The following is a 21,909-nucleotide window of genomic DNA, read 5'->3' as shown; positions in this document are numbered from 1 at the left end:
CCTGATTTCCCTCTTAAGTAGCTTCTTGCGCTTTTTATACTCCTCGAGCATCTGATCGGTTCCTTGCTGCCTGTACATTTCATACAACTCTCTCTTCCTCTTAATCAGTGCTACAATCTCCCTCGAGAACCAAGGTTCCTTATTCCTATTTACTTTGCCTTTAATCCTGACAGGAACATACAAACTCTGCACTCTCAAAATTTCTCCTTTGAAGGCCTCCCACTTTCCATTTACATCCTTACCAGAGAATAGCCTGTGCCAATCCACACTTCCCAGATCCCTTCTCATTTCATCAAATTTGGCCTTTTTCCAGTTCAGAACTTCAACCTGAGGATCAGATCTATCCTTATCCATGATCAGGTTGAAACTAATGGCATTATGATCACTGGATCCAAAGTGTTCCCTCACACTCACATCCATCATCTGCCCTAACTCATTTCCCAATAGGAGATCCAATATCGCATCCTCTCCAGTTGGCACCTCTATATACTGATGTCGAAAATTCTCCTGAACATATTTTACAAACTCTACCCCGTCTAAACCTTTAACAGTATGCGAGTCCCAATCTATATGTGGAAAATTAAAATCCCCTACTATCACAACTTTGTGTTTCTTGCTGTTGTCAGCTATCTCTCTGCTGATTTGCTCCTCCAATTCTCGCTGACTATTGGGTGGTCTATAATACAACCCCATTAATATGGTCATACCTTTCTTGTTTCTCAGCTCCACCCATAGGGCCTCTGTAGACAAGCTCCCTAGTCTATCCTGCCTGAGTACCGCTGTAACGTTTTCCCTGACCAACAATGCCACCACCCCCCCGCCCCCCCCCCCACCTTTTATCCCTCTGCCTCTATCCCGCCTGAAACATTGGAACCCTGGAACATTGAGCTGCCAGTCCTGCCCCTCCTGTAGCCAAGTTTTACTAATGGCTATAATGTAACCCTTTTATTCAAGAAAGGGGCGGGGGGGAAAAAAAACAGCAGCGGACTATAGGCTAGTTAATCTAATATCTGTCACTGGGAAAATTGTAAATCCATTGTTAAAGAGTAGCAGCAGGAGATTTGAAAAATCATAATACAATCAAGTAAAGTCAACATGGTTTTGTGAAAGAGAAATTGTGTTTGACTATGTATAGAGTTCTTTGAGGATGTAACAAAGCGAGTGGACAAAGAGGAACCAGTAGATGTAGTGTATTTCAATTTCCAAAAGGCATTTGATAAGGTGACACATCAAAGATTACTACATAAGATAATAGTTAATGTTGTTGGGTGTGATATATTAGCATGGATAGAGGATTGGATAACTAACAGAAAACAACTTGGATATATGGGTCATTTACAGGTTGGCAAACTTGTAGAGTTACTGGGGCCTCTATCTACATTAATGACTTGGATGAAAGGATTGAGCCTGTTGCAGCCAAACGATACAAAAATAGGTAAGAATTTCAGACTCCCACAGTCCGAAAGACGTGCTGGTTAGGTAAATTTGGCCATGCTAAATTCTCCCTCAGTGTATCCGAAGAGATGCCGGAGTGTGGTGACTAGGGGATTTTCACAGTAACTTTATTGCAGTGTTAATGTAAGCCTACTTGTGACACTAATAAGAAAACTTTACTTTAAGAAAGCAAGTTGTGAGGAAGATGTAACAGCTTGGATTTTATGTTTACGTTAGTGTCGGATGGGTTTGCCAATGGTAGCGGAAAATATTGTAAGCAGGCCAAAGTCATGTGCTATGCTGGTGTGAAAGCTAGCCATGATCACCCCCTCCCCATGTCAGTGGCAGGCCATGTTTCCCACCATTCAACATCAGGAATCTCATTTGAATATATTTACATTTCATTTGGGTGGCACAGTTGTTAGCACTATTGCCTCAGTGCCAGGGACCCGGGCTCGATTCCCGGCTTGGGTCACTGTCCGTGTGAAGTTTGCATGTTCTCCCCATGTCTGCATGGGCTTCCTCCGAGTGCTCCGGTTTCCTCCCACAGTTCAAAGATGTGCAGGTTAGGTGGATTGGCCGTACTAAATTGCCCTTAGTGTCACGGGGACTAGCTAGGGTAAATGCATGGGGTTATGGGGATAAGGCCTAGGTGGGATTGTGGTTGATGCAGACTCGATGGGCCAAATGACCTCCTTCTGCACAGTAGGATTCTATGATTCTTATCGGGCCCATACACCTGAATCATACTCACTATCCCCCATCCCCATCAAAAAATTCATCCACGGCAACCTGATGTCAGAACAGCATGAATCAAGATTGGCTTCAAAAGGCTTGCACACCTCGGAGGGGAATGGAGAGGCTTTGCATATTAAGGCGGCTGACCCTTATTTTCTGTCTATATATGTACCCATCCAGATGCCTCAAATGTTGCTAATGTGCCTGCTTCCACCACACTATGGCAGTGCATTCCAGGCACCCACCTCTCTGCGTGAAAAACTTCCCCCGCACATCCCCCTTAAACTTTCGCCCTCTCACCTTGAACCTGTGCTCCCTTGTAATTGACACTTCCACCCTTGGAAAAAGCCCCTATCTACCCTGTCTATGCCTCTGAATTTTGTCGACCTCTATCATGTCTCCCCTCAGCCTCCTTCTTTCCAGTGAAAACAATCCGAGTTTATTCAACCTCTCCTCATAGCCAACACCCTCGAGGCCACGCAACATCCTGGTAAACTTTCTTTGCACTCTCTCCAAAGCTTTGACATCCTTCTGATAGTTTGGTGACCAGAACTGCATGCAATACTCCAAATGAGGCCTAATCCAAGGTTTTATATAGCTGCAATATGATTTCCCAACTCTTGTACTCAGTGCTCTGGCTGATGAAGGCAAGCATGCCATATGCCTTCTTAATCACCTTGGCCACCTGTATTGCCAGTTTTAGGGAACTGTGGATCTGCACGCCGAGATCTCTGTATGTTAATGTTCCCAAGAGTTGTGCCAATTACAGTATAATTCATACCTAATTTTGCTCCTCCAAAATGCATCACCTTGCATTTGTCCGGATTAAACTCCATCTGCCATTTCTGTGCCCAAGTCTCCAATCTATCTATATTCTGTTATATCCTTTGACAATCCCCGACAACTTCACCAATCTTTATGTCATCCGCAAACTTACGAATCAGACCACCCACATTTTCCTCCAGATCATTTATATATACTACGAACAACAGAGGTCCCAGCACTGATCCCTGTGGAACACCACTAGCTACAAATCTCCATTCTGAAAAACACCCTTACACCACTGCTCTCTGTATTCTATGACCAAGCCAGTTCTGTATTCATCTAGCTAGCCCACCCCGAATCCCATGTGATTTTAGTTTTTTTACCAGTCTGTCATGTGGGACCTTGTCAAACACGTTGGGCCTGATTTTACTGGCGCGAAATCACGGTAAAGTTGGGCGTCGGGCCTATACCGCGATCTGCACCAGATTCCGAGCAGATCGCGGCTTTACCGACACCCGATTCGGGCGCGGGTCCGGCGCGTGCCCGAATCGGGCGGCCCGACGATTTAAATGCATTTGCATGCATTTAAATCGACTTAATGAACCGCACGCCCAACTCTACCGCCAAATTCCACTTTACCGTCTTCTGGCCCAATCCGTGTCTGCGCTGTAATCGACCTGCAAAATAAAAGCCTGAAGTTGCTGCTGCAGCCTCCGAAGAGCGGGGTCAGAGACTGCAACGGCTCCCTGACCCAGGTCGTCCTCTGGTCAGGGCGGGAGGGGAGTGGGAGGAGGAGAGGGGGTCTGACGTCTCATCCTTTGGAGGGGGGGGAAGAGGGGGTGTGACCGATCATCTCCTTGGGGGGGGGGGGTGTGTGACCGATCATCCCCGGTGGGAGGTGGGGGGGGGGGGAGGAGGAGGAGAGGGGGTGTGACGTCTCATCCTCTGGTTGGGGGTGTTCTGCTGCCTGTCTGCGGCCGGTCTCTCCTGGCACCATCACTGGTACACTACCAGCCACAGATTACTCTTCCCTGCTGGTGGGAGAGATGGCTGTGGCTGGTAGTGTACCAGTGATGGTGCCAGGAGGGAATGGCGTATGGGCGCGCTGCAAAGAACAATACAGCACAGGAACAGGCCCTTCGGCCCTCCAAGCCCACGCCGCTCCCTGGTCCAAACTAGACCATTCTTTTGTATCCCTCCATTCCCACTCCATTCATGTGGCTATCTAGATAAGTCTTAAACGTTCCCAGTGTGTCCACCTCCACCACCTTGCCTGGCAGCGCATTCCAGGCCCCCACCACCCTCTGTGTGAAATATGTCCTTCTGATATCTGTGTTAAACCTCCCCCCCGTCACCTTGAACCTATGACCCCTCGTGAACGTCACCACCGACCTGGGGAAAAGCTTCCCACCGTTCACCCTATCTATGCCTTTCATAATTTTATACACCTCTATTAAGTCTCCCCTCATCCTCCGTCTTTCCAGTGAGAACAACCCCAGTTTACCCAGTCTCTCCTCATAACTAAGCCCCTCCATACCAGGCAACATCCTGGTAAACCTCCTCTGTACTCTCTCCAAAGCCTCCACGTCCTTCTGGTAGTGTGGCGACCAGAACTGGACGCAGTATTCCAAATGCGGCCGAACCAACATTCTATACATCTGCAACATCAGACCCCAACTTTTATACTCTATGCCCCGTCCTATAAAGGCAAGCATGCCATATGCCTTCTTCACCACCTTCAAGGATCTGTGGACTTGCACACCCAGGTCCCTCTGCGTATCTACACCCTTTATGGTTCTGCCATTTATCGTATAGCTCCTCCCTACATTATTTCTACCAAAATGCATCACTTCGCATTTATCAGGATTGAACTCCATCTGCCATTTCTTTGCCCAAATTTCCAGCCTATCTATATCCTTCTGTAGCTTCTGACAATGCTCCTCACTATCTGCAAGTCCTGCCAATTTTGTGTCGTCCGCAAACTCACTGATCACCCCAGTTACACCTTCTTCCAGATAGTTTATATAAATCACAAACAGCAGAGGTCCCAACACAGAGCTCTGCGGAACACCACCCGTCACAGGCATCCAGCTGGAAAAAGACCCTTCCACTACCACCCTCTATCTTCTGTGACCAAGCCAGTTCTCCACCCATCTAGCCACCTCCCCCTTTATCCCATGAGATCCAACCTTTTTCACCAGCCTACCATGAGGGACTTTGTCAAACGCTTTACTAAAGTTCATATCGACGACATCCACGGCCCTTCCCTCGTCAACCATTCTAGTCACTTCTTCAAAAAACTCCACCAGGTTAGTGAGGCATGACCTCCCTCTCACAAAACCATGCTGACTATCGTTAATGAGTTTATTCCTTTCTAAATGCGCATACATCCTATCTCTAAGAATCTTCTCCAACAACTTCCCCACCACGGACGTCAAGCTCACCGGCCTATAATTACCCGGGTTATCCGTCCTACCCTTCTTAAATAACGAGACCACATTAGCTATCCGCCAATCCTCTGGGACCTCACCTGCGTCCAGTGACAAGACAAAGATTTGCATCAGAGGCCCAGCGATTTCATCTCTCGTCTCCCTGAGCAGCCTTGGATAGATTCCATCAGGCCCTGGGGATTTGTCAGCCTTTATATTCTCTAACAAACCTAACACTTCCTCCCTTGTAATGGATATTTTCTCCAACGGTTCAACACTCCCCTCCGAGACACTCCCAGTCAACACATCCCTCTCCTTTGTGAATAGCGACGCAAAGTATTCATTTCGGATCTCCCCTACTTCTTTGGGCTCTAAGCATAATTCCCCAGAAAATTCCAGGCGATCTATTTGACGCCCGGCACCTAGACTCAAAATGGTAAAATTCCCCCCGTTATGTCAATATAAACTTCATCCACAGCCCCTCCCTCATCAATTTTGTCACCTCTTCAAAAAACTCAAATCAGGCTGGTGAGACATGACCTTCCCCATACAAAACCATGATGCCCAGTTAAATTTCTTCCAAATGTGCATCTCTCCTGTCCCTCAGTATCTTCTCCAAAAGCTTCCCCACCACTGATGTCAGGCTCACTGGCCTATATTTTCTTGGATTAACCCTCTTCCTTTCTTCAACAAGGGAACAACATTGGCTATTTCTCAGGCCTCTCGAACCTCGTCTGTGGTCAAAGAGGATGGGAAGATATCTGTTAAGACCTCAGCTATTTCTCCCCTTGCCTCCCGCTGTAGCCTGGAATAGATCCCATCCGGCCCCGGGGACTTGTCTAATGCAATTTAGTATACTCAACACTTGAGGCAATGTCTGCACCATTGCACAGGGCTTCAACTGCATGGTACTGGCACTGGTGGGAATCCACATGGACTCCCACCAGTCAAACATCCATGCTGCCCAAAAGCAGGCCTGTACTCTCGAGGTCCCGATCCCCTCAGGGGACATCAGCCGAAGTCATCTCAGGGAAAAGGGTGTGGAAGTCAGCTGGCTGCCTCAAACTCAGCTTTGGATGCAGGGGAGACACATGGATATAGTGGGAAGGTGAGGAAAATTAAGAAACCATAGGCATTTAGTGGGCATGGTAAATGTAGGTACTCTTACAGTAAGGTCACCATTTTGTCTTGAATGTAGCACGAGCTTTCGGAGCACTGCTCCTTCATCAGGTGAGTGCCCCAAAAGCTCATACTACCAAATAAACCTGTTGACTTTAACCTAGTTTTGAGAGACTTCTTACTGTGCCTACCCCAGTCCAACACTGGCCTCTCCACATCATATATAAACTCATTAGTTTATATATGATGTAATTCATTCATTTATTTAATTGTCTTAGAGTATTAGAGTCCTGTTTGTGTTTTCATTTGTCTTTTCTTTAATTTAGTAAATAGTCTTTAGTAATTGTTAAATGACTGCATTGGTTATTCTCACTCAGGGTTTCACATGACTCCTCATACCATTCCAAAGTCAATGCGATATACCATCATGAACCAGTGTTTCAAGTTGGGATGCCCTCTCAGATAACATCCATGCATTCATGACAGTCTCCTTATTTAAGGGAAGATGTAAATATGTTAGAAGCAGTTCAGGGAGCATTTATTAGCCTAATACCAGAAATGGATGGATTGTCTCATGAAAAAGGTTGGAGAGGTTAGGTTTGTATCCGTTACAGTTTAGAAGAGTAAGAGGCGACTTGACCAAAACCTCTAAGATCCTGAGGGGTGTTGACAGGCTGGACGTGGCAAGGATGTTTCCTGTTGTGGGAGAATCTGGAACTAGAGGTGGGGTCATCATTTAAAAATATCATTCACGATAGAGATGAGCAGAATTTATTTCTCTCAGAAGGTTGAGAGTCTCTGGAACTCTCTTCCTCAAAAGGCAATGGAAGCAGAGTCTTTGAATATTTTTAAGGCAGAGTTAAATAGATCCTTGATTAACAAAGGGGTGAAAGATTATCAGGGGAAGGCAGGAATGTGAAGATCAGGTTACAATCAGAGCAGCCATGATGTCAGAGCAGAGCAGATGGCAGAGCAGGTGTGTGGGACCAAGTGGCCTACTCCTGCTCCTAACCTGTCTGTTCATATGAAGAACAGCAAAGGCTAACATACCACATACTAAGAGCTACAAAAAGGGAGTATGAAAATAAACTTGCAAGAGATATCAAAATCAATACTTGGGGAAAAAAAAGGGTCTGGAACAATGTTAGCCCTTTGACAACTGATAACAGTGAATAAGGAAGTGGTAGACATGATAAATATGGAGGACATGGAGGAGCATTGGTAGCATGTGGGGGTATGAGGGGACATATGGGGTTGGGGGATGAGAGTTGCTGACACACTGGGACAGTGTCCCAATAAAAAGGACAGGACTGGCAGCTGAATATTCCGGGGTATAAGTGTTTTAGGCGAGACAGAGGAGGGGCTAGAAGAGGTGGGGGAGTAGCAATACTGGTTAGGGAGCATATTACAGCGGTACAGAGGGTGGACAATTTGGAAGGATCATGTAACGAGACACTGTGGGTGGAGCTCAGAAACAGGAAGGGCGCAGTCACTATGCTGGGGGTATACTACAGGCCTCCCAACAGCCCATGGGAAGTTGAAGAATGGATATGTAAGGAGATTCTGGACAGGTGTAGAAAAAATAGGATTGTTGTAGTGGGAGACTTTAGTTTCCCTCATATAGACCGGAAATCCCTTAGGGCTGGGGGTCCGGACGGGGAGGAATTTGTAAAATGTGTCCAGGAAGGTTCTTTGGAACAATATGTTGATAGTCCAACTAGAGAGGGGGCTATACTGGACCTAGTACTGGGGAATGAACCCAGTCAGGTCATCAAAGTTTCAGTGGGGGAACATGTGGCGAACAGTGACCACAATTCTGTAAACTTTCGGATAGTCATGGAAAAGGACGAGTGTTGTCCAATGGGCTAGGTGCTGAATTGGGGGAAGGCTAACTACAGCCGGATTAGACAGGATTTGGTGGCTGTTGATTGGGAGAGGCTGTTCGAGAGTAAATCCGCATCTGGCATGTGGAAGTCTTTTAAGGAGCAGTTGATAGGAGTGCAGGACAGGCATGTGCCTGTAAAAAGGAAGGACAGGAAAGGTAGGATTCGAGAGCCGTGGATAACCAGGGAAATTGTGAGTCTAATCAAAAAGAAAAAAGAGGCATACATAAGGTCCAGGCAGCTAAAAACAGGTGAAGCACTGGAGGAATACAGAGAAAGTAGAAAAGAACTCAAACAGGGAGTTAGAAGGGCAAAAAGGGGTCACGAAATATCCTTGGCAGTTAGGGTTTAAGGAGAATCCCAAGGCATTTTATACATACGTTAGGAACAAGAGGGTTGTCAGAAAAAGAGTCAGACCTCTCAAGAACAAAGGAGGGGAATTATGCTTAGAACCCAAGGAAGTAGGTGAGATCCTAAATGAATACTTTGCATCAGTATTCACAAAGGAGAGGGACACGTTGATTGGTGGTGTGTCAGAGGGATGTGTAGACCCGTTAGAACAAATCGCAATTACAAGGGAGAAGGTGTTAGGTGTTTTAGGAAGCATTAAGGTAGATAAATGCCCAGGGCCAGATGGCATCTGTCCTAGATTACTGAGAGAGACAAGAGATGAAATTGCTGGGCCTCTAACAGAAATCTTTGTTTCTTCATTGGACACAGGTGAGGTCCCAGAGGATTGGAGGATAGCAAATGTGGTCCCGTTATTTAAGAAGGGTAGCAAGGATAACCCGGGTAATTATAGGCCAGTGAGCTTGACGTCCATGGTAGGGAAATTGTTGGAGAAGATTCTGAGAGATAGGATCTATACACATTTAGAACTGAATAATCTCATTAGCGATAGACAACATGGTTTTGTACGAGGGAGGTCATGCTTCACAAATTTGGTTGAGTTTTTTGAGGAGGTGACAAAAATGATTGACGAGGGAAGGGCCGTGGATGTCGTCTACATGGATGTTAGTAAAGCATTTGACAAGGTCCCTCATGGCAGGCTGGTGCAAAAGGTTAAATCTCATGGGACCAAAGGTGAACAAGCTAGATGGGTACAGAACTGGCTTGGCCATAGAAGACAGAGGGTAGCAGTGGAAGGGTCTTTTTCTGATTGGAGGTCTGTGACTAGTGGTGTTCCCAGGGCTCTGTACTGGGACCTCTGCTGTTTGTAATATATATAAATGATTTGGAAGAAGATGTAGCTGATCTGATTAGTAAGTTTGCGGACGACACAAAGATTGCTGGAGTTGCGGATAGTGATGAACATTGTCAGAGAATACAGCAGGATATAGATAGGCTGGAAAATTGGGTGGAGAAATGGCAGATGGAATTTAATCCAGATAAATGCGAAGTGATGCATTTTGGTAGATCTAATGCAGGGGGAAGCTATACAATAAATGGCAGAACCATCAGGAGTATAGACACACAGAGGGATCTGGGCGTGCAAGTCCACAGATCCTTAAAGGTGGCAGCACAGGTGGAAAAGGTGGTGAAGAAGGCATATGGTATGCTTGCCTTTATTGGACAGGGCATAGAGTATAAAAATTGGCATATGATGTTGCAGCTGTATAGAACGATGGTTAGGCCACATTTGGAATGCTGCATCCAGTTCTGGTCGCCACACTACCAGAAGGACGTGGAGGCTTTGGAGAGAGTGCAGAAAAGGTTTACCAGGATGTTGCCTGGTATGGAGGGTATTAGCTATGAGGAGAGATTGAGTAAACTAGGGTTGTTCTCCCTGGAAAGACGGAGGTTGAGGGGCGACCTAATAGAAGTTTATAAAATTATAAAGGGCATAGATAGGGTGAACAGTTGGGAGCTTTTTCCCAGGTCAGAAATAACAAACACGGGGTCACAAGTTATAGAACATAGAACAGTACAGCACGGTACAGGCCCTTCGGCCCTCGATGTTGTGCCGAGCTTTGTCTGAAACCAAGATCAAGTTATCCCACTCCCGGGCGGCACGGTAGCACAGTGGTTAGCACTGCTGCTTCACAGCTCCAGGGTCCCGGGTTCGATTCCCGGCTCGGGTCACTGTCGGTGTGGAGTTTGCACATTCTCCTCGTGTCTGCGTGGGTTTCCTCCGGGTGCTCCGGTTTCCTCCCACAGTCCAAAGATGTGCGGGGTAGGTTGATTGGCCAGGTTAAAAATTGTCCCTGAGATGCATAGTTAGAGGGATTAGCGGGTAAATGTGTGGGGGTAGGGCCTGGGTGGGATTGTGGTCGGTGCAGACTCGATGGGCCGAATGGCCTCCTTCTGCACTGTAGGGTTTCTATGATTTCTTCTATGATTTCCCTATCATTCTGGTGTGCTCCATGTGCCTATCCAATAACCGCTTGAAAGTTCCTAAAGTGTCCGACTCCACTATCACAGCAGGCAGTCCATTCCACACCCCAACCACTCTCTGAGTAAAGAACCTACCTCGGACATCCCTCCTATATCTCCCACCATGAACCTTATAGTTATGCCCCCTAGTGACAGCTACATCCACCCAAAGAAATAGTCTCTGAATGTCCACTCTATCTTTCCCCCTCATCATCTTATAAACCTCTATTCAGTCGCCTCTCAACCTCCTCCGCTCTAAAGAGAAAACCCTAGCTCCCTCAACCTTTCCTCATAAGAATTACCCTCCAAACCAGGCAGCATCCTGGTAAATCTCCTTTGCACTCTCTCCAATGCTTCCACAATCTTCTTATAGTGAGGTGACCAGAACTGCACACAATATTCCAAATGTGGTCTCACCAAGGTCCTGTACAGTTGCAGCATAACCCCACGGCTCTTAAACTCAAACCCCCTGTTCATAAACGCTAGCACACCATAGGCCTTCTTCACGGCTCTATCCACTTGAGTGGCAATCTTCAGAGATCTGTGGATATGAACCCCAAGATCTCTCTGTTCCTCCACATTCCTCAGAACCCTACCGTTGACCCTGTAATCCGCATTCAAATTTGTCCTACCAAAATGAACCACCTTGCATTTATCAGGGTTAAATTCATCTGCCATTTTTCAGCCCAGCTCTGCATCCTATCAATGTCTCTTTGCAGCCTACAACAGCCCTTCACCTCATCCACTACTCCACCAATCTTGGTGTCATCAGCAAATTTACTGATCCACCCTTCAGCCCACTCCTCCAAGTCATTGGTAAAAATCACAAATAGTAGAGGACCCAGCACTGATCCCTGTGGTACACCGCTGGTAACTGGTCTCCAGTCTGAAAATTTTCCATCCACCACCACCCTCTGTCTTCCATGAGATACAGTAAGAGTTTCAACAACACCAGGTTAAAGTCCAACAGGTTTATTTGGTAGCAAATGCCATTAGCTTTCGGAGCGCTGCTCCTTCGTCATAAATCATCTCCACTGGCTCCATTTGGTATTTGCTACAAAATAAACCTGTTGGACTTTAACCTGGTGTTGTTAAAACTCTAACTGTGTTCACCCCAGTCCAATGCCGGCACCTCCACATCATCACTTCTATGAGATATCCAGTTACTTATCCAATCGGCCAACTTTCCCTCTATCCCATACCTCCTTACTTTCTTCATGAGCCGACCATGGGGGACCTTATCAAATGCCTTAATAAAATCCATGTATATGACATCAAATGCTCTACCTTCATCAACACACTTAGTCACCTCCTCAAAGAATTCAATCAAATTTGTGAGGCAAGACTTACCCTTCACGAATCAGTGTTGACTATCCCGGATTAAGCTGCATCTTTCTAAATGGTCATAAATCCTGTCACTGTCTGTGTGGAGTTTGCACATTCTCCTCGTGTCTGCGTGGGTTTGCTCCGGTTTCCTCCCACAGTCCAAAGATGTGCAGGTTAGGTTGATTGGCCATGTTAAAATTGCCCTTAGTGTCCTGAGATGCGTAGGTTAGAGGGATTAGTGGGTAAATATGTAGGAATACGAGTGTAGGACCTGGGTGGGATTGTGGTCAGTGCAGACTCGATGGGCTAAATGGCCTCTTTCTGTACTGTAGGGTTTCTATGATTGTATCCCTCAGGACCTTTTCCAATTAACTTACCGACCACCAAAGTAAGACTAACTGGCCTATAATTACCAGGGTCATTCCTATTTCCTTTCTTGAACAGAGGAACAACATTCGCCACTCTCCAGTCCTCTGGCACTATCCCCGTGGGCAGTGACGACCTAAAGATCAAAGCCAAAGGCTCTGCTATCTCATCCCTTGCCTCCCAAAGAATCCTAGGATATATCCCATCTGGCCCAGGGGACTTATTGACCCTCAGGTTTTTCAAAATCGCTAATACATCTTCCCTCAGAACATCTACCTCCTCCAGCCTATCAGCCTGTATCCCATTCTCATCCTCAAAAACATGGCCCCTCTCCTTGGTGAACACTGAAGAAAAGTATTCATTCATTGCCTCTCCTATCTCTTCTGACTCCATGCACAAGTTCCCACTACTGTCCTTGACCGGCCCGAACCTCACCCTGGTCATTCTTTTATTCCTCACATAAGAGTAAAAAGCCTTGGGGTTTTCCTTGATCCGACCCGCCAAGGACTTCTCATGCCCCCTCGTAGCTCTCCTAAGCCCCTTTTTTTAGCTCATTCTTTGCTTACTTGTAACCCTCAATCGACCCAACTGAAACTTGTTTTCTCATCCTTACATACGCTTCCTTTTTCTTCTTGACAAGACATTCAATCTCTTTTCTGAACCATGGTTCCCTCACTCGGCCATTTCCTCCCTGCCTGACAGGGACATACCGATCAAGGACACGCAGTATTTGTTCTTTGAACAAGCTCCACTTTTCATTTGTGCCTTTCCCTGACAGTTTCTGTTCCCATCTTATGCTCCCTAATTCTTGCCTAATCGCATCATAATTACCCCTCCCCTAATTATAAACCTTGCCCTGCCGTATGGGCCTATCCCTCTCCATTGCAATAATGAAAGACACCGAATTGTGGTCACTATCTCCAAAGTGCTCTCCCACAACCAAATCTAACACTTGGCCCGGTTCATTACCCAGTACCAAGTCCAATGTGGCCCCACCACTTGTTGGCCTATCCACATATTGTGTCAGGAAGCCCTCCTGCACACACTGTACAAAAACTGCCCCATCTGAACTATTCGACCTATAAAGTTTCCAATCAATATTTGGAAAGTTAAAGTCACCCTGTGACCGCCACACCTATCCACAATCTGCTTTGCAATTTCTTCCTCCACATCTCTATTACTATTTGGGTGCCCATAGAAAACTCCTAACAACGTGACCGCTCCTTTCCTATTTCCAACTTCAGCCCATATTACCTCAGTAGGCAGATCCCCCTTGAAGTGCCTTTCTGCAGCCGTTAAACTATCCTTGATTAACAATGCTACTCCTCCACCTCTTTTACCACCTTCTCTACTCTTACTGAAACATCTATACCCCGGAACTTCCAACAACCATTCCTGTCCCTGTTCTAACCATGTCTCCGTGATGGCCACAACATCGCAGTCCCAAGTACCAATCCACGCTCCAAGTTCACCTACCTTATTCCGGATGCTCCTTGCATTGAAGTAGACACACATCAACCCACCTTCCTGTCTGCCGGTACACTCCTGCGACCTTGATACCCTCCTCAGTACCTCACTACACTCAACACTGGCTTCTGAACTACAGCTCCTTTTCCCATCCCCCTGACAAATTAGCTTAAACCCCCCCGAAAAGCCATAGCAAATTTCCCTCCCAGGATATTGGTGCCCCTCTGGTTCAGGTGCAACCCGTTCTGTTTGTACAGGTCCCACCTTCCCCAGAATGTGCTCCAATTATCCATGTAACTGAAACCCTCCCTCCTGCACCATCCCTGCAGCCACGTGTTTATCTGCACTCTCTCCCTGTTCCTCAACTCGCTATCATGTGGCACCGGCAACAAACCAGAGATGACAACATGGTTTGTCTTGGCTCTCAGCTTCCACCCTAGCTCCCTAAATTCCTGTTTTAAATCCCCGTCCCTTCTCTTACCTATGGCGTTGGTACAAGGTTCAAGGTAAGGGGGGCAAGATTCAATACGGATATGCGGGGGACGTATTTTACACACAGGGTGGTGGGGGCCTGGAATGCACTACCAAGCAAGGTGGTTCAGGCAGACATGCTCGGATCATTTAAGACTTATCTAGTTCGCCACATGAACAGACTGGGAATAGAGGGATACAAACGGATGGTCTAGTTAGGAACACATGATTGGTGCAGGTTTGGAGGGCCGAAGGGCCTGTTCCTGTGCTGTATTGTTCTTTGTTCTTTGTCTCGTGCTGGCTTCAGGGATGAGTGACCCTACTCCATTCCACCCTTGCAGCAGTGGCCTCCTTGATGAAGACCTGTTTGTAGAGTTAGGAACTTTCCCACCTCCAAATACCCATCTTCCTCACAAATTCCAGCCTGTTAGCTCAGTTTCCCTCAAAACAGGTGCTACCAGGCCTGCTGAGTATTTCCAGAGTTTTTGTTTTTACTTATTATAATGACAAACTTTTATGAGAAAGCTGGATTTAGTCCTGATAACTATTTCTCCTTTGACAGATAAGCTTTCTGCAGACAGAGTGAAAGTGGTGATGGAACACATTTGGAAGCTGCAGGAATTCTGTAACAACATGGCCAGGCTGGGCATCGACAGGTTCGAGTACGCTTACCTCAAGGCTATTGTTCTCTTCTGTCCTGGTAAGACATCCATATTCTAAGACGACAAATCAGGGGATACAGACAAGTGACTCAGTCACTTTAACATTTTTCAATTTCCTGGCCCTAATTCTCTCTCCTCTTCACCACTGATTTCCAATCCTTCCATCCCCCACCAGGGTAATCTGAAGGCTCCTCACTTCTTCCTTGAATAGAGTTCTAACCAGTCCCTATCCAACACAGCCCTTCGCCTCTTGATTGAATTTGTTCTCACATTGAACAACTTCTCCTTTAGCTCATCTCACTTCCTCCACTTAAAAGCTGTTGCTAAGGGTACCTGGATCCAAACAATGCCTGCCCTTTTTTGGGACATGTGGAACATTGCTTGTCGCAGTTCTATCTGGTGCCCCTCCATTACCTCTTTTCCTGGCATATTATTGACTGTATTGGTGCTGTTTCCTGCTCTATCACATTTGCTTCCAACTCTCCACTCTTTTCTCTCCTTCACATGCTTCATCTTTGAATCTTTGTTTCCCTTCCTGGATTTCTCTGGAGACAATTAACAAAATATTCCATTGACTCCCATAGTTACTGAGACTGCATTTCCTCTCGCCCTACTACCTGGAAGAATTCCATTCCATTCTCCCAGTTTCTCCATCTCCATTGCATCTATTCCACAACAACCTTCCAGAACAGTGATTCTGAGATGTCTTCCTTATCCTTCAGTTGAGGATTCCCACCGGTATGGGGACTCTCAATAAATCTGTCCCCTTCCCCTTCCTCTTCCACCCCTTTCCCAGCCCATGATATGATTCCCCTTTTGCTCACTTTCCATCTGACCAATCATAGAGTCATAGAGGTTTACAGCATAGAAACAGACCCTTCGGCCCAACTTGTCCATGCGTCTTTTTTTTTTTAAATCCCTAAGCTAATCCCAATTGCCCGCATTTGGCCCATACCCCTCTATACCCATCATATCCATGTAACTATCTAAATGCTTTTTAGAAACATAGAAAAACTACAGCACAAAACAGGCCCTTCGGCCCCACAAGGTGTGCCGAACATATCCCTACCTTTTAGGCCTACCTATAACCCTCCATCCTATTAAGTCCCATGTACTCATCCAGGAGTCTCTTAAAAGACCCTATTGAGTTTGCCTCCACCACCACTGACGGCAGCCGATTCCATTCGCCCACCACCCTCTGTGTGAAAAACTTCCCCCCAACATTTCCCCTGTACCTACCCCCCAGCACCTTAAACCTGTGTCCTCTCGTAGCAGCCATTTCCACCCTGGGAAAAAGCCTCTGAGAGTCCACCCGATCTATGACTCTCAACACCTTATATACCTCTATTAGGTCTCCTCTCATCCAAGGAGAAAAGACCGAGCTCCCTCAGCCTATCCTCATAAGGCATGCCACTCAATCCAGGCAACATTCTTGTAAATCTCCTCTTTTCCACATCCTTTCTGTAATGAGGCGACCAGAACTGAGCACAGTACTCCAAGTGGGGTCTGACGAGGGTCTTATATAGCTGCATCATTATCCCCAGACTCCTAAACTCAATCCCTCGATTGATAAAGGCCAGCACACCATACGCCTTCTTAACCACCTCCTCCACCTGCGGGGCTGATTTTAGAGTCCTATGGACCCGGACCCCAAGGTCCTTCTGATCCTCTACAGTACTAAGAGTCTTTCCCTTTATATTGTACTCCTTCATCCCATTTGACCTGCCAAAATGGACCACTACGCATTTATCTGGGTTGAAGTCCATCTGCCACTTCTCCGCCCAGTCTTGCATCCTATCTATGTCCCTCTGTAACTTCTGACATCCCTCCAGACTATCCACAACCCCACCAACCTTCGTGTCGTCGGCAAACTTACCAACCCATCCCTCCACTTCCTCATCCAGGTCATTTATGAAAATGACAAACAGCAAAGCTCCCAGAACAGATCCCTGGGGCACACCACTGGTGACCGACCTCCATTTAGAAAAAGACCCATCTAGACCCACTCTCTGCCTTCTGCAGGCAAGCCAGTTCTGGATCCACAGGGCAGCAGCCCCTTGGATCCCATGCCCTCTCACTTTTTCTAGAAGCCTTGCATGGGGGACCTTATCGAACGCCTTGCTAAAATCCATATAAACCACATCTACCGCTTTCCCTTCGTCATTGTGTTTGGTCACATTTTCGAAGAACTCCACCAGGCTCGTAAGGCATGATCTGCCTTTGACAAAGCCATGCTGAGTATTCTTGAGCATACTAAAGCTCTCTAAATGCTCATAAATCTTGTCCCTCAGGATCTTCTCCATCAGTTTACCAACCACTGAGGTTAGACTCACCGGTCGGTAGTTTCCTGGACTATCCCTATTCCCCTTCTTGAAAATAGGAACCACATCCCCAATCCTCCAATCCTTTTTAAAGGACAAAATTGGACCCCCTCTACTACTACCTCTGGTAGCTTGTTCCAGACACTCACCACCCTCTGAAAAAATTGCCCCTCTTGATCCTTTTGTATCTCTCCCGTCTCACCTTAAACCTATGTCCTCTAGTCTTAGACTCCCCTACCTTTGGAGAAAGATATTGACTTTCTAGCTGATCTGTGCCCCTCATTATTTTATAGACCTCTATAAGATCACCCCTCAGCCTTCTACGCTCCAGAGAAAAAAGTCCCAGTCGACCCAGCCTTCCTTATAACTCAAACCATCAAGTCCAGGTAGCATCCAAGTAAATCTGCACTCTTTCTAGTTTAATAATATCCTTTCTATAATGGGGTGACCAGAACTGCACACAGTATTCCAGTGTGGCCTTACCAACGTCTTGTACAACTTCAACAAGACGTCCCAACTTCTGTATTCAATGTTCTGACAGATGAAACCAAGCATGCTGAATGCCTTCTTCACCACTCTGTCCACCTGTGACTCCACTTTCAAGGAGCTATGAACATGTACCCCTAGATCTCTTTGTTCTGTAACTCTCCCCAACGCTCTACCATTAACTGAGTAAGTCCTGCCCTGGTTCAGTCTACCAAAATGCATCACCTCGCATTTGTCTAAATTAAACTTCATCTGCCATTCATCAGCCCACTGGCCCAATTGATCAAGTCATAGAGGTTTATAGCATGGAAACAGGCCCTTTGGCCCAACTTGTCCATGCCGCCCCTTTTTTTACCCCTAAGCTAGTCTCAATTGCCCACTTTTGGCCCATATCCTTCTATACCTATCTTACTCATGTAACTGTCTAAACGCTTTTTAAAAGAAAAAATTGTACCCGCATCTACTACTACCTCTGGCAGCTTGTCCCACACACTCATCACCCTTTGTGTGAAAGAATTGCTCTTCTGGACCCTTTTGGAGCTCTCCCCTCTCACCTATGCCATTTAAGACCATAAGACCATAAGACATAGGAGCGGAAGTAAGGCCATTCGGCCCATCGAGTCCACTCCACCATTCAATCATGGTTGATTTCAACTCCATTTACCCGCTCTCTCCCCATAGCCCTTAATTCCTCGAGAAATCAAGAATTTATCAATTTCTGTCTTGAAGACGCTCAACGTCTCGGCCTCCACAGCCCTCTGTGGCAATGAATTCCACAGACCCACCACTCTCTGGCTGAAGAAATTTCTCCTCATCTCTGTTCTAAAGTGACTCCCTTTTATTCTAAGGCTGTGCCCCCGCGTCCTAGTCTCCCCTGTTAATGGAAACAACTTCCCTACGTCCATCCTATCTAAGCCGTTCATTATCTTGTAAGTTTCTATCAGATCTCCCCTCAACCTCCTAAACTCCAATGAATATAATCCCACGATCCTCAGACGTTCATCGTATGTCAGGCCTACCATTCCTGGGATCATCCGTGTGAATCTCCGCTGGACCCGCTCCAGTGCCAGTATGTCCTTCCTGAGGTGTGGGGCCCAAAATTGCTCACAGTACTCCAAATGGGGCCTAACCAGTGCTTTATAAAGCCTCAGAAGTACATCCCTGCTTTTGTATTCCAAGCCTCTTGAGATAAATGACAACATTACATTTGCTTTCTTAATTACGGACTCAACCTGCAAGTTTACCTTTAGAGAATCCTGGACTAGGACTCCCAAGTCCCTTTGCACTTTAGCATTATGAATTTTGTCACCGTTTAGAAAATAGTCCATGCCTCTATTCTTTTTTCCAAAGTGTACGACCTCGCACTTGCCCACGTTGAATTTCATCAGCCACTTCTTGGACCACTCTCCTAAACTGTCTAAATCTTTCTGCAGCCTCCCCACCTCCTCAATACTACCTGCCCCTCCACCTATCTTTGTATCATCGGCAAACTTGGCCAGAATGCTCCCAGTCCCGTCATCTAGATCGTTAATATATAAAGAGAACAGCTGTGGCCCCAACACTGAACCCTGCGGGACACCACTTGTCACCGGTTGCCATTCTGAGAAAGAACCTTTTATCCCAACTCTCTGCCTTCTGTCTGACAGCCAATCGTCAATCCATGTTAGTACCTTGCCTCGAATACCATGGGCCCTTATTTTACTCAGCAGTCTCCCGTGAGGCACCTTGTCAAAGGCCTTTTGGAAGTCAAGATAGATAACATCCATTGGCTCTCCTTGGTCTAACCTATTTGTTATCTCTTCAAAGAACTCTAACAGGTTTGTCAGGCACGACCTCCCCTTACTAAATCCATGCTGACTTGTCTTAATCCGACCCTGCACTTCCAAGAATTTAGAAATCTCATCCTTAACGATGGATTCTAGAATTTTGCCAACAACTGAGGTTAGGCTAATTGGCCTATAATTTTCCATCTTTTTTCTTGTTCCCTTCTTGAACAGTGGGGTTACAACAGCGATTTTCCAATCCTCTGGGACTTTCCCTGACTCCAGTGACTTTTGAAAGATCATAACTAACGCCTCCACTATTTCTTCAGCTATCTCCTTTAGAACTCTAGGATGTAGCCCATCTGGGCCCGGAGATTTATCAATTTTCAGACCTTTTAGTTTCTCTAGCACTTTCTCCTTTGTGATGGCAACCATATTCAACCTGACTTTCCTGAATTGTTGGGATATTACTCATGTCTTCTACTGTGAAGACTGACGCAAAGTACTTATTAAGTTCCTCAGCTATTTCCTTGTCTCCCATCACTAGATTACCAGCGTCATTTTGGAGCGGCCCAATGTCTACTTTTGCCTCCCGTTTGTTTTAGACTACCCTACCTTTGGGACAAGATATTGACTATCTAGCTGATCTATGCCGTCATTATTTTATAGACCTCTATAAGATCACCCCTAAGCCTCCTACGCTGCAGAGAAAAAAGTCCCAGTCTGTTCAGCCTCTCCTTATAACTCAAACCGTCAAGTCCCGGTAGCATCCTAGTAAATCTTTTCTGCACTCTTTCTAGTTTAATAATATCCTTTCTATAATAGGGTGACAGAACGGTACACTGTATTCCAAGTGTGGCCTTACCAATGTCTTGTACAACTTCAATAAGATGTCCCAACTCCTGTATTCCGTGTTCTAACCAATGAAACCAAGGCCGAATGCCTTCTTCACCACTCAGTCCACCTGTGACTCCACTTTCAAAGGAGCTATGAACCAGTACCCTGGATCTCTTTGTTCCACAACTCTCCCCAACCTCCTACCATTAACTGAGTAAGTTGTGCCCTGGTTTGATTGATCAAAATGCATCACCTCACATTTATTTAAATTAAGTTCCATCTGCCATTCGTCAGCCACTGGCCCAATTGATCACGATCCCGTTGCAATCCTAGATAACCTTCTTCACTGTCCACTATGCCAGCAATCTTGACCAGCCTGTCTATTCAACGAATCATAGAAACTCTACAGTGCAGAAGGAGGCCATTTGGCCCATTGAGTCTGCAACGACAATAATCCCACCCCACAACCCCACACATTTACCCCACTAACCTACACATCCCGGGACACTAAGGAGCAATTTAGCGTGGCCAATCAACCTAACCCGCATATCTATGGGAGGAAATCCACACAGACACGGGGAGAATGTGCAAACTCCACACAGACAGTGACCCAAGCCGGGAATCAAAGAACAAAGAACAGTACAGCACAGGAAACAGGCCCTTCGGCCCTCCAAGCCTGTGCCGCTCCTTGGTCCAACTAGACCAATCGTTTGTATCCCTCCATTCCCAGGCAGAATCAAACCCAGGTCCCACACTGCTGTGTGGCAGTTGTGCTAATCACTGTGCTACTGTGCCATTTCCAACATGATGCCATCACCAAACATATCTTCATCTCTCCTCCCATTTCAGCATTCCAAAGAGACCATATCTCCATTCAACAAATCTGGTCCAATCCTCAATCGCCGCCAACACCCATCTTCCCTTCCCACAGTGCCTTCCAATCCAAGTACAGGAGTTGCAACAGCTACCGGTTTATCTCCCTTCTCCACACCATCCAAGGCTACTAACAGAAAGCTCCTTCGAGGTATTTAATCCGTCAATCTCTGCTTTAAACACTCCACGACTGAGCTTCCAAAACCCTCTGGGTTAGACAGAGCAAGGGAGCACTGAAGAAGGCTTGTTTTTATGCTCCCTGATTCAAGCTTCTGAAAATCGGTTTAAGCTAGCTACCTAATTAGCTAGCTGCTCAAAGAGTCTGCAGAGCCCCGGTTTTAAAGCTTGAATAAAAGTCAATTTCGCCCCACCCAAAGAGCAACTTTTAGTTAATTACTATATTAGAGGGAAGGTTAGATTCGATATAAGTTAACACTTAAAACTCCCTCACTCAACCAACTCCAATTTAAGCACTATAATGCAGCCCATCAGAGCAGTGGCAGTCATTCAGAAAATAAACAAAGAGTACAAAGCCAGCATGTTCCCATCAAAGTAAAGCATGGAGCCAACAAGCTCAGAGATTCCTGGATGTCAAG

General features: G+C 46.3%; 1 protein-coding gene across 1 annotated transcript in view; it reads left to right on the top strand.

Moving 5' to 3' along the window:
• nr2c2 (nuclear receptor subfamily 2, group C, member 2) overlaps positions 1–21,909 on the top strand; it is a 388,941-nt gene that overhangs the window by 351,730 nt on the left and 15,302 nt on the right. The window contains exon 15 of the mRNA XM_078210136.1: positions 14,934–15,071. Within this exon, the coding sequence (XP_078066262.1) occupies positions 14,934–15,071 (138 nt within the window). The remainder of the gene's footprint in view (positions 1–14,933; positions 15,072–21,909) is intronic.

The sequence above is a fragment of the Mustelus asterias genome, chromosome 3, assembly GCF_964213995.1.
Source record: "Mustelus asterias chromosome 3, sMusAst1.hap1.1, whole genome shotgun sequence".
NCBI classification, from domain to species: Eukaryota; Metazoa; Chordata; class Chondrichthyes; order Carcharhiniformes; family Triakidae; genus Mustelus; species Mustelus asterias.
This window is presented reverse-complemented; position numbering and strand designations above follow the sequence as displayed.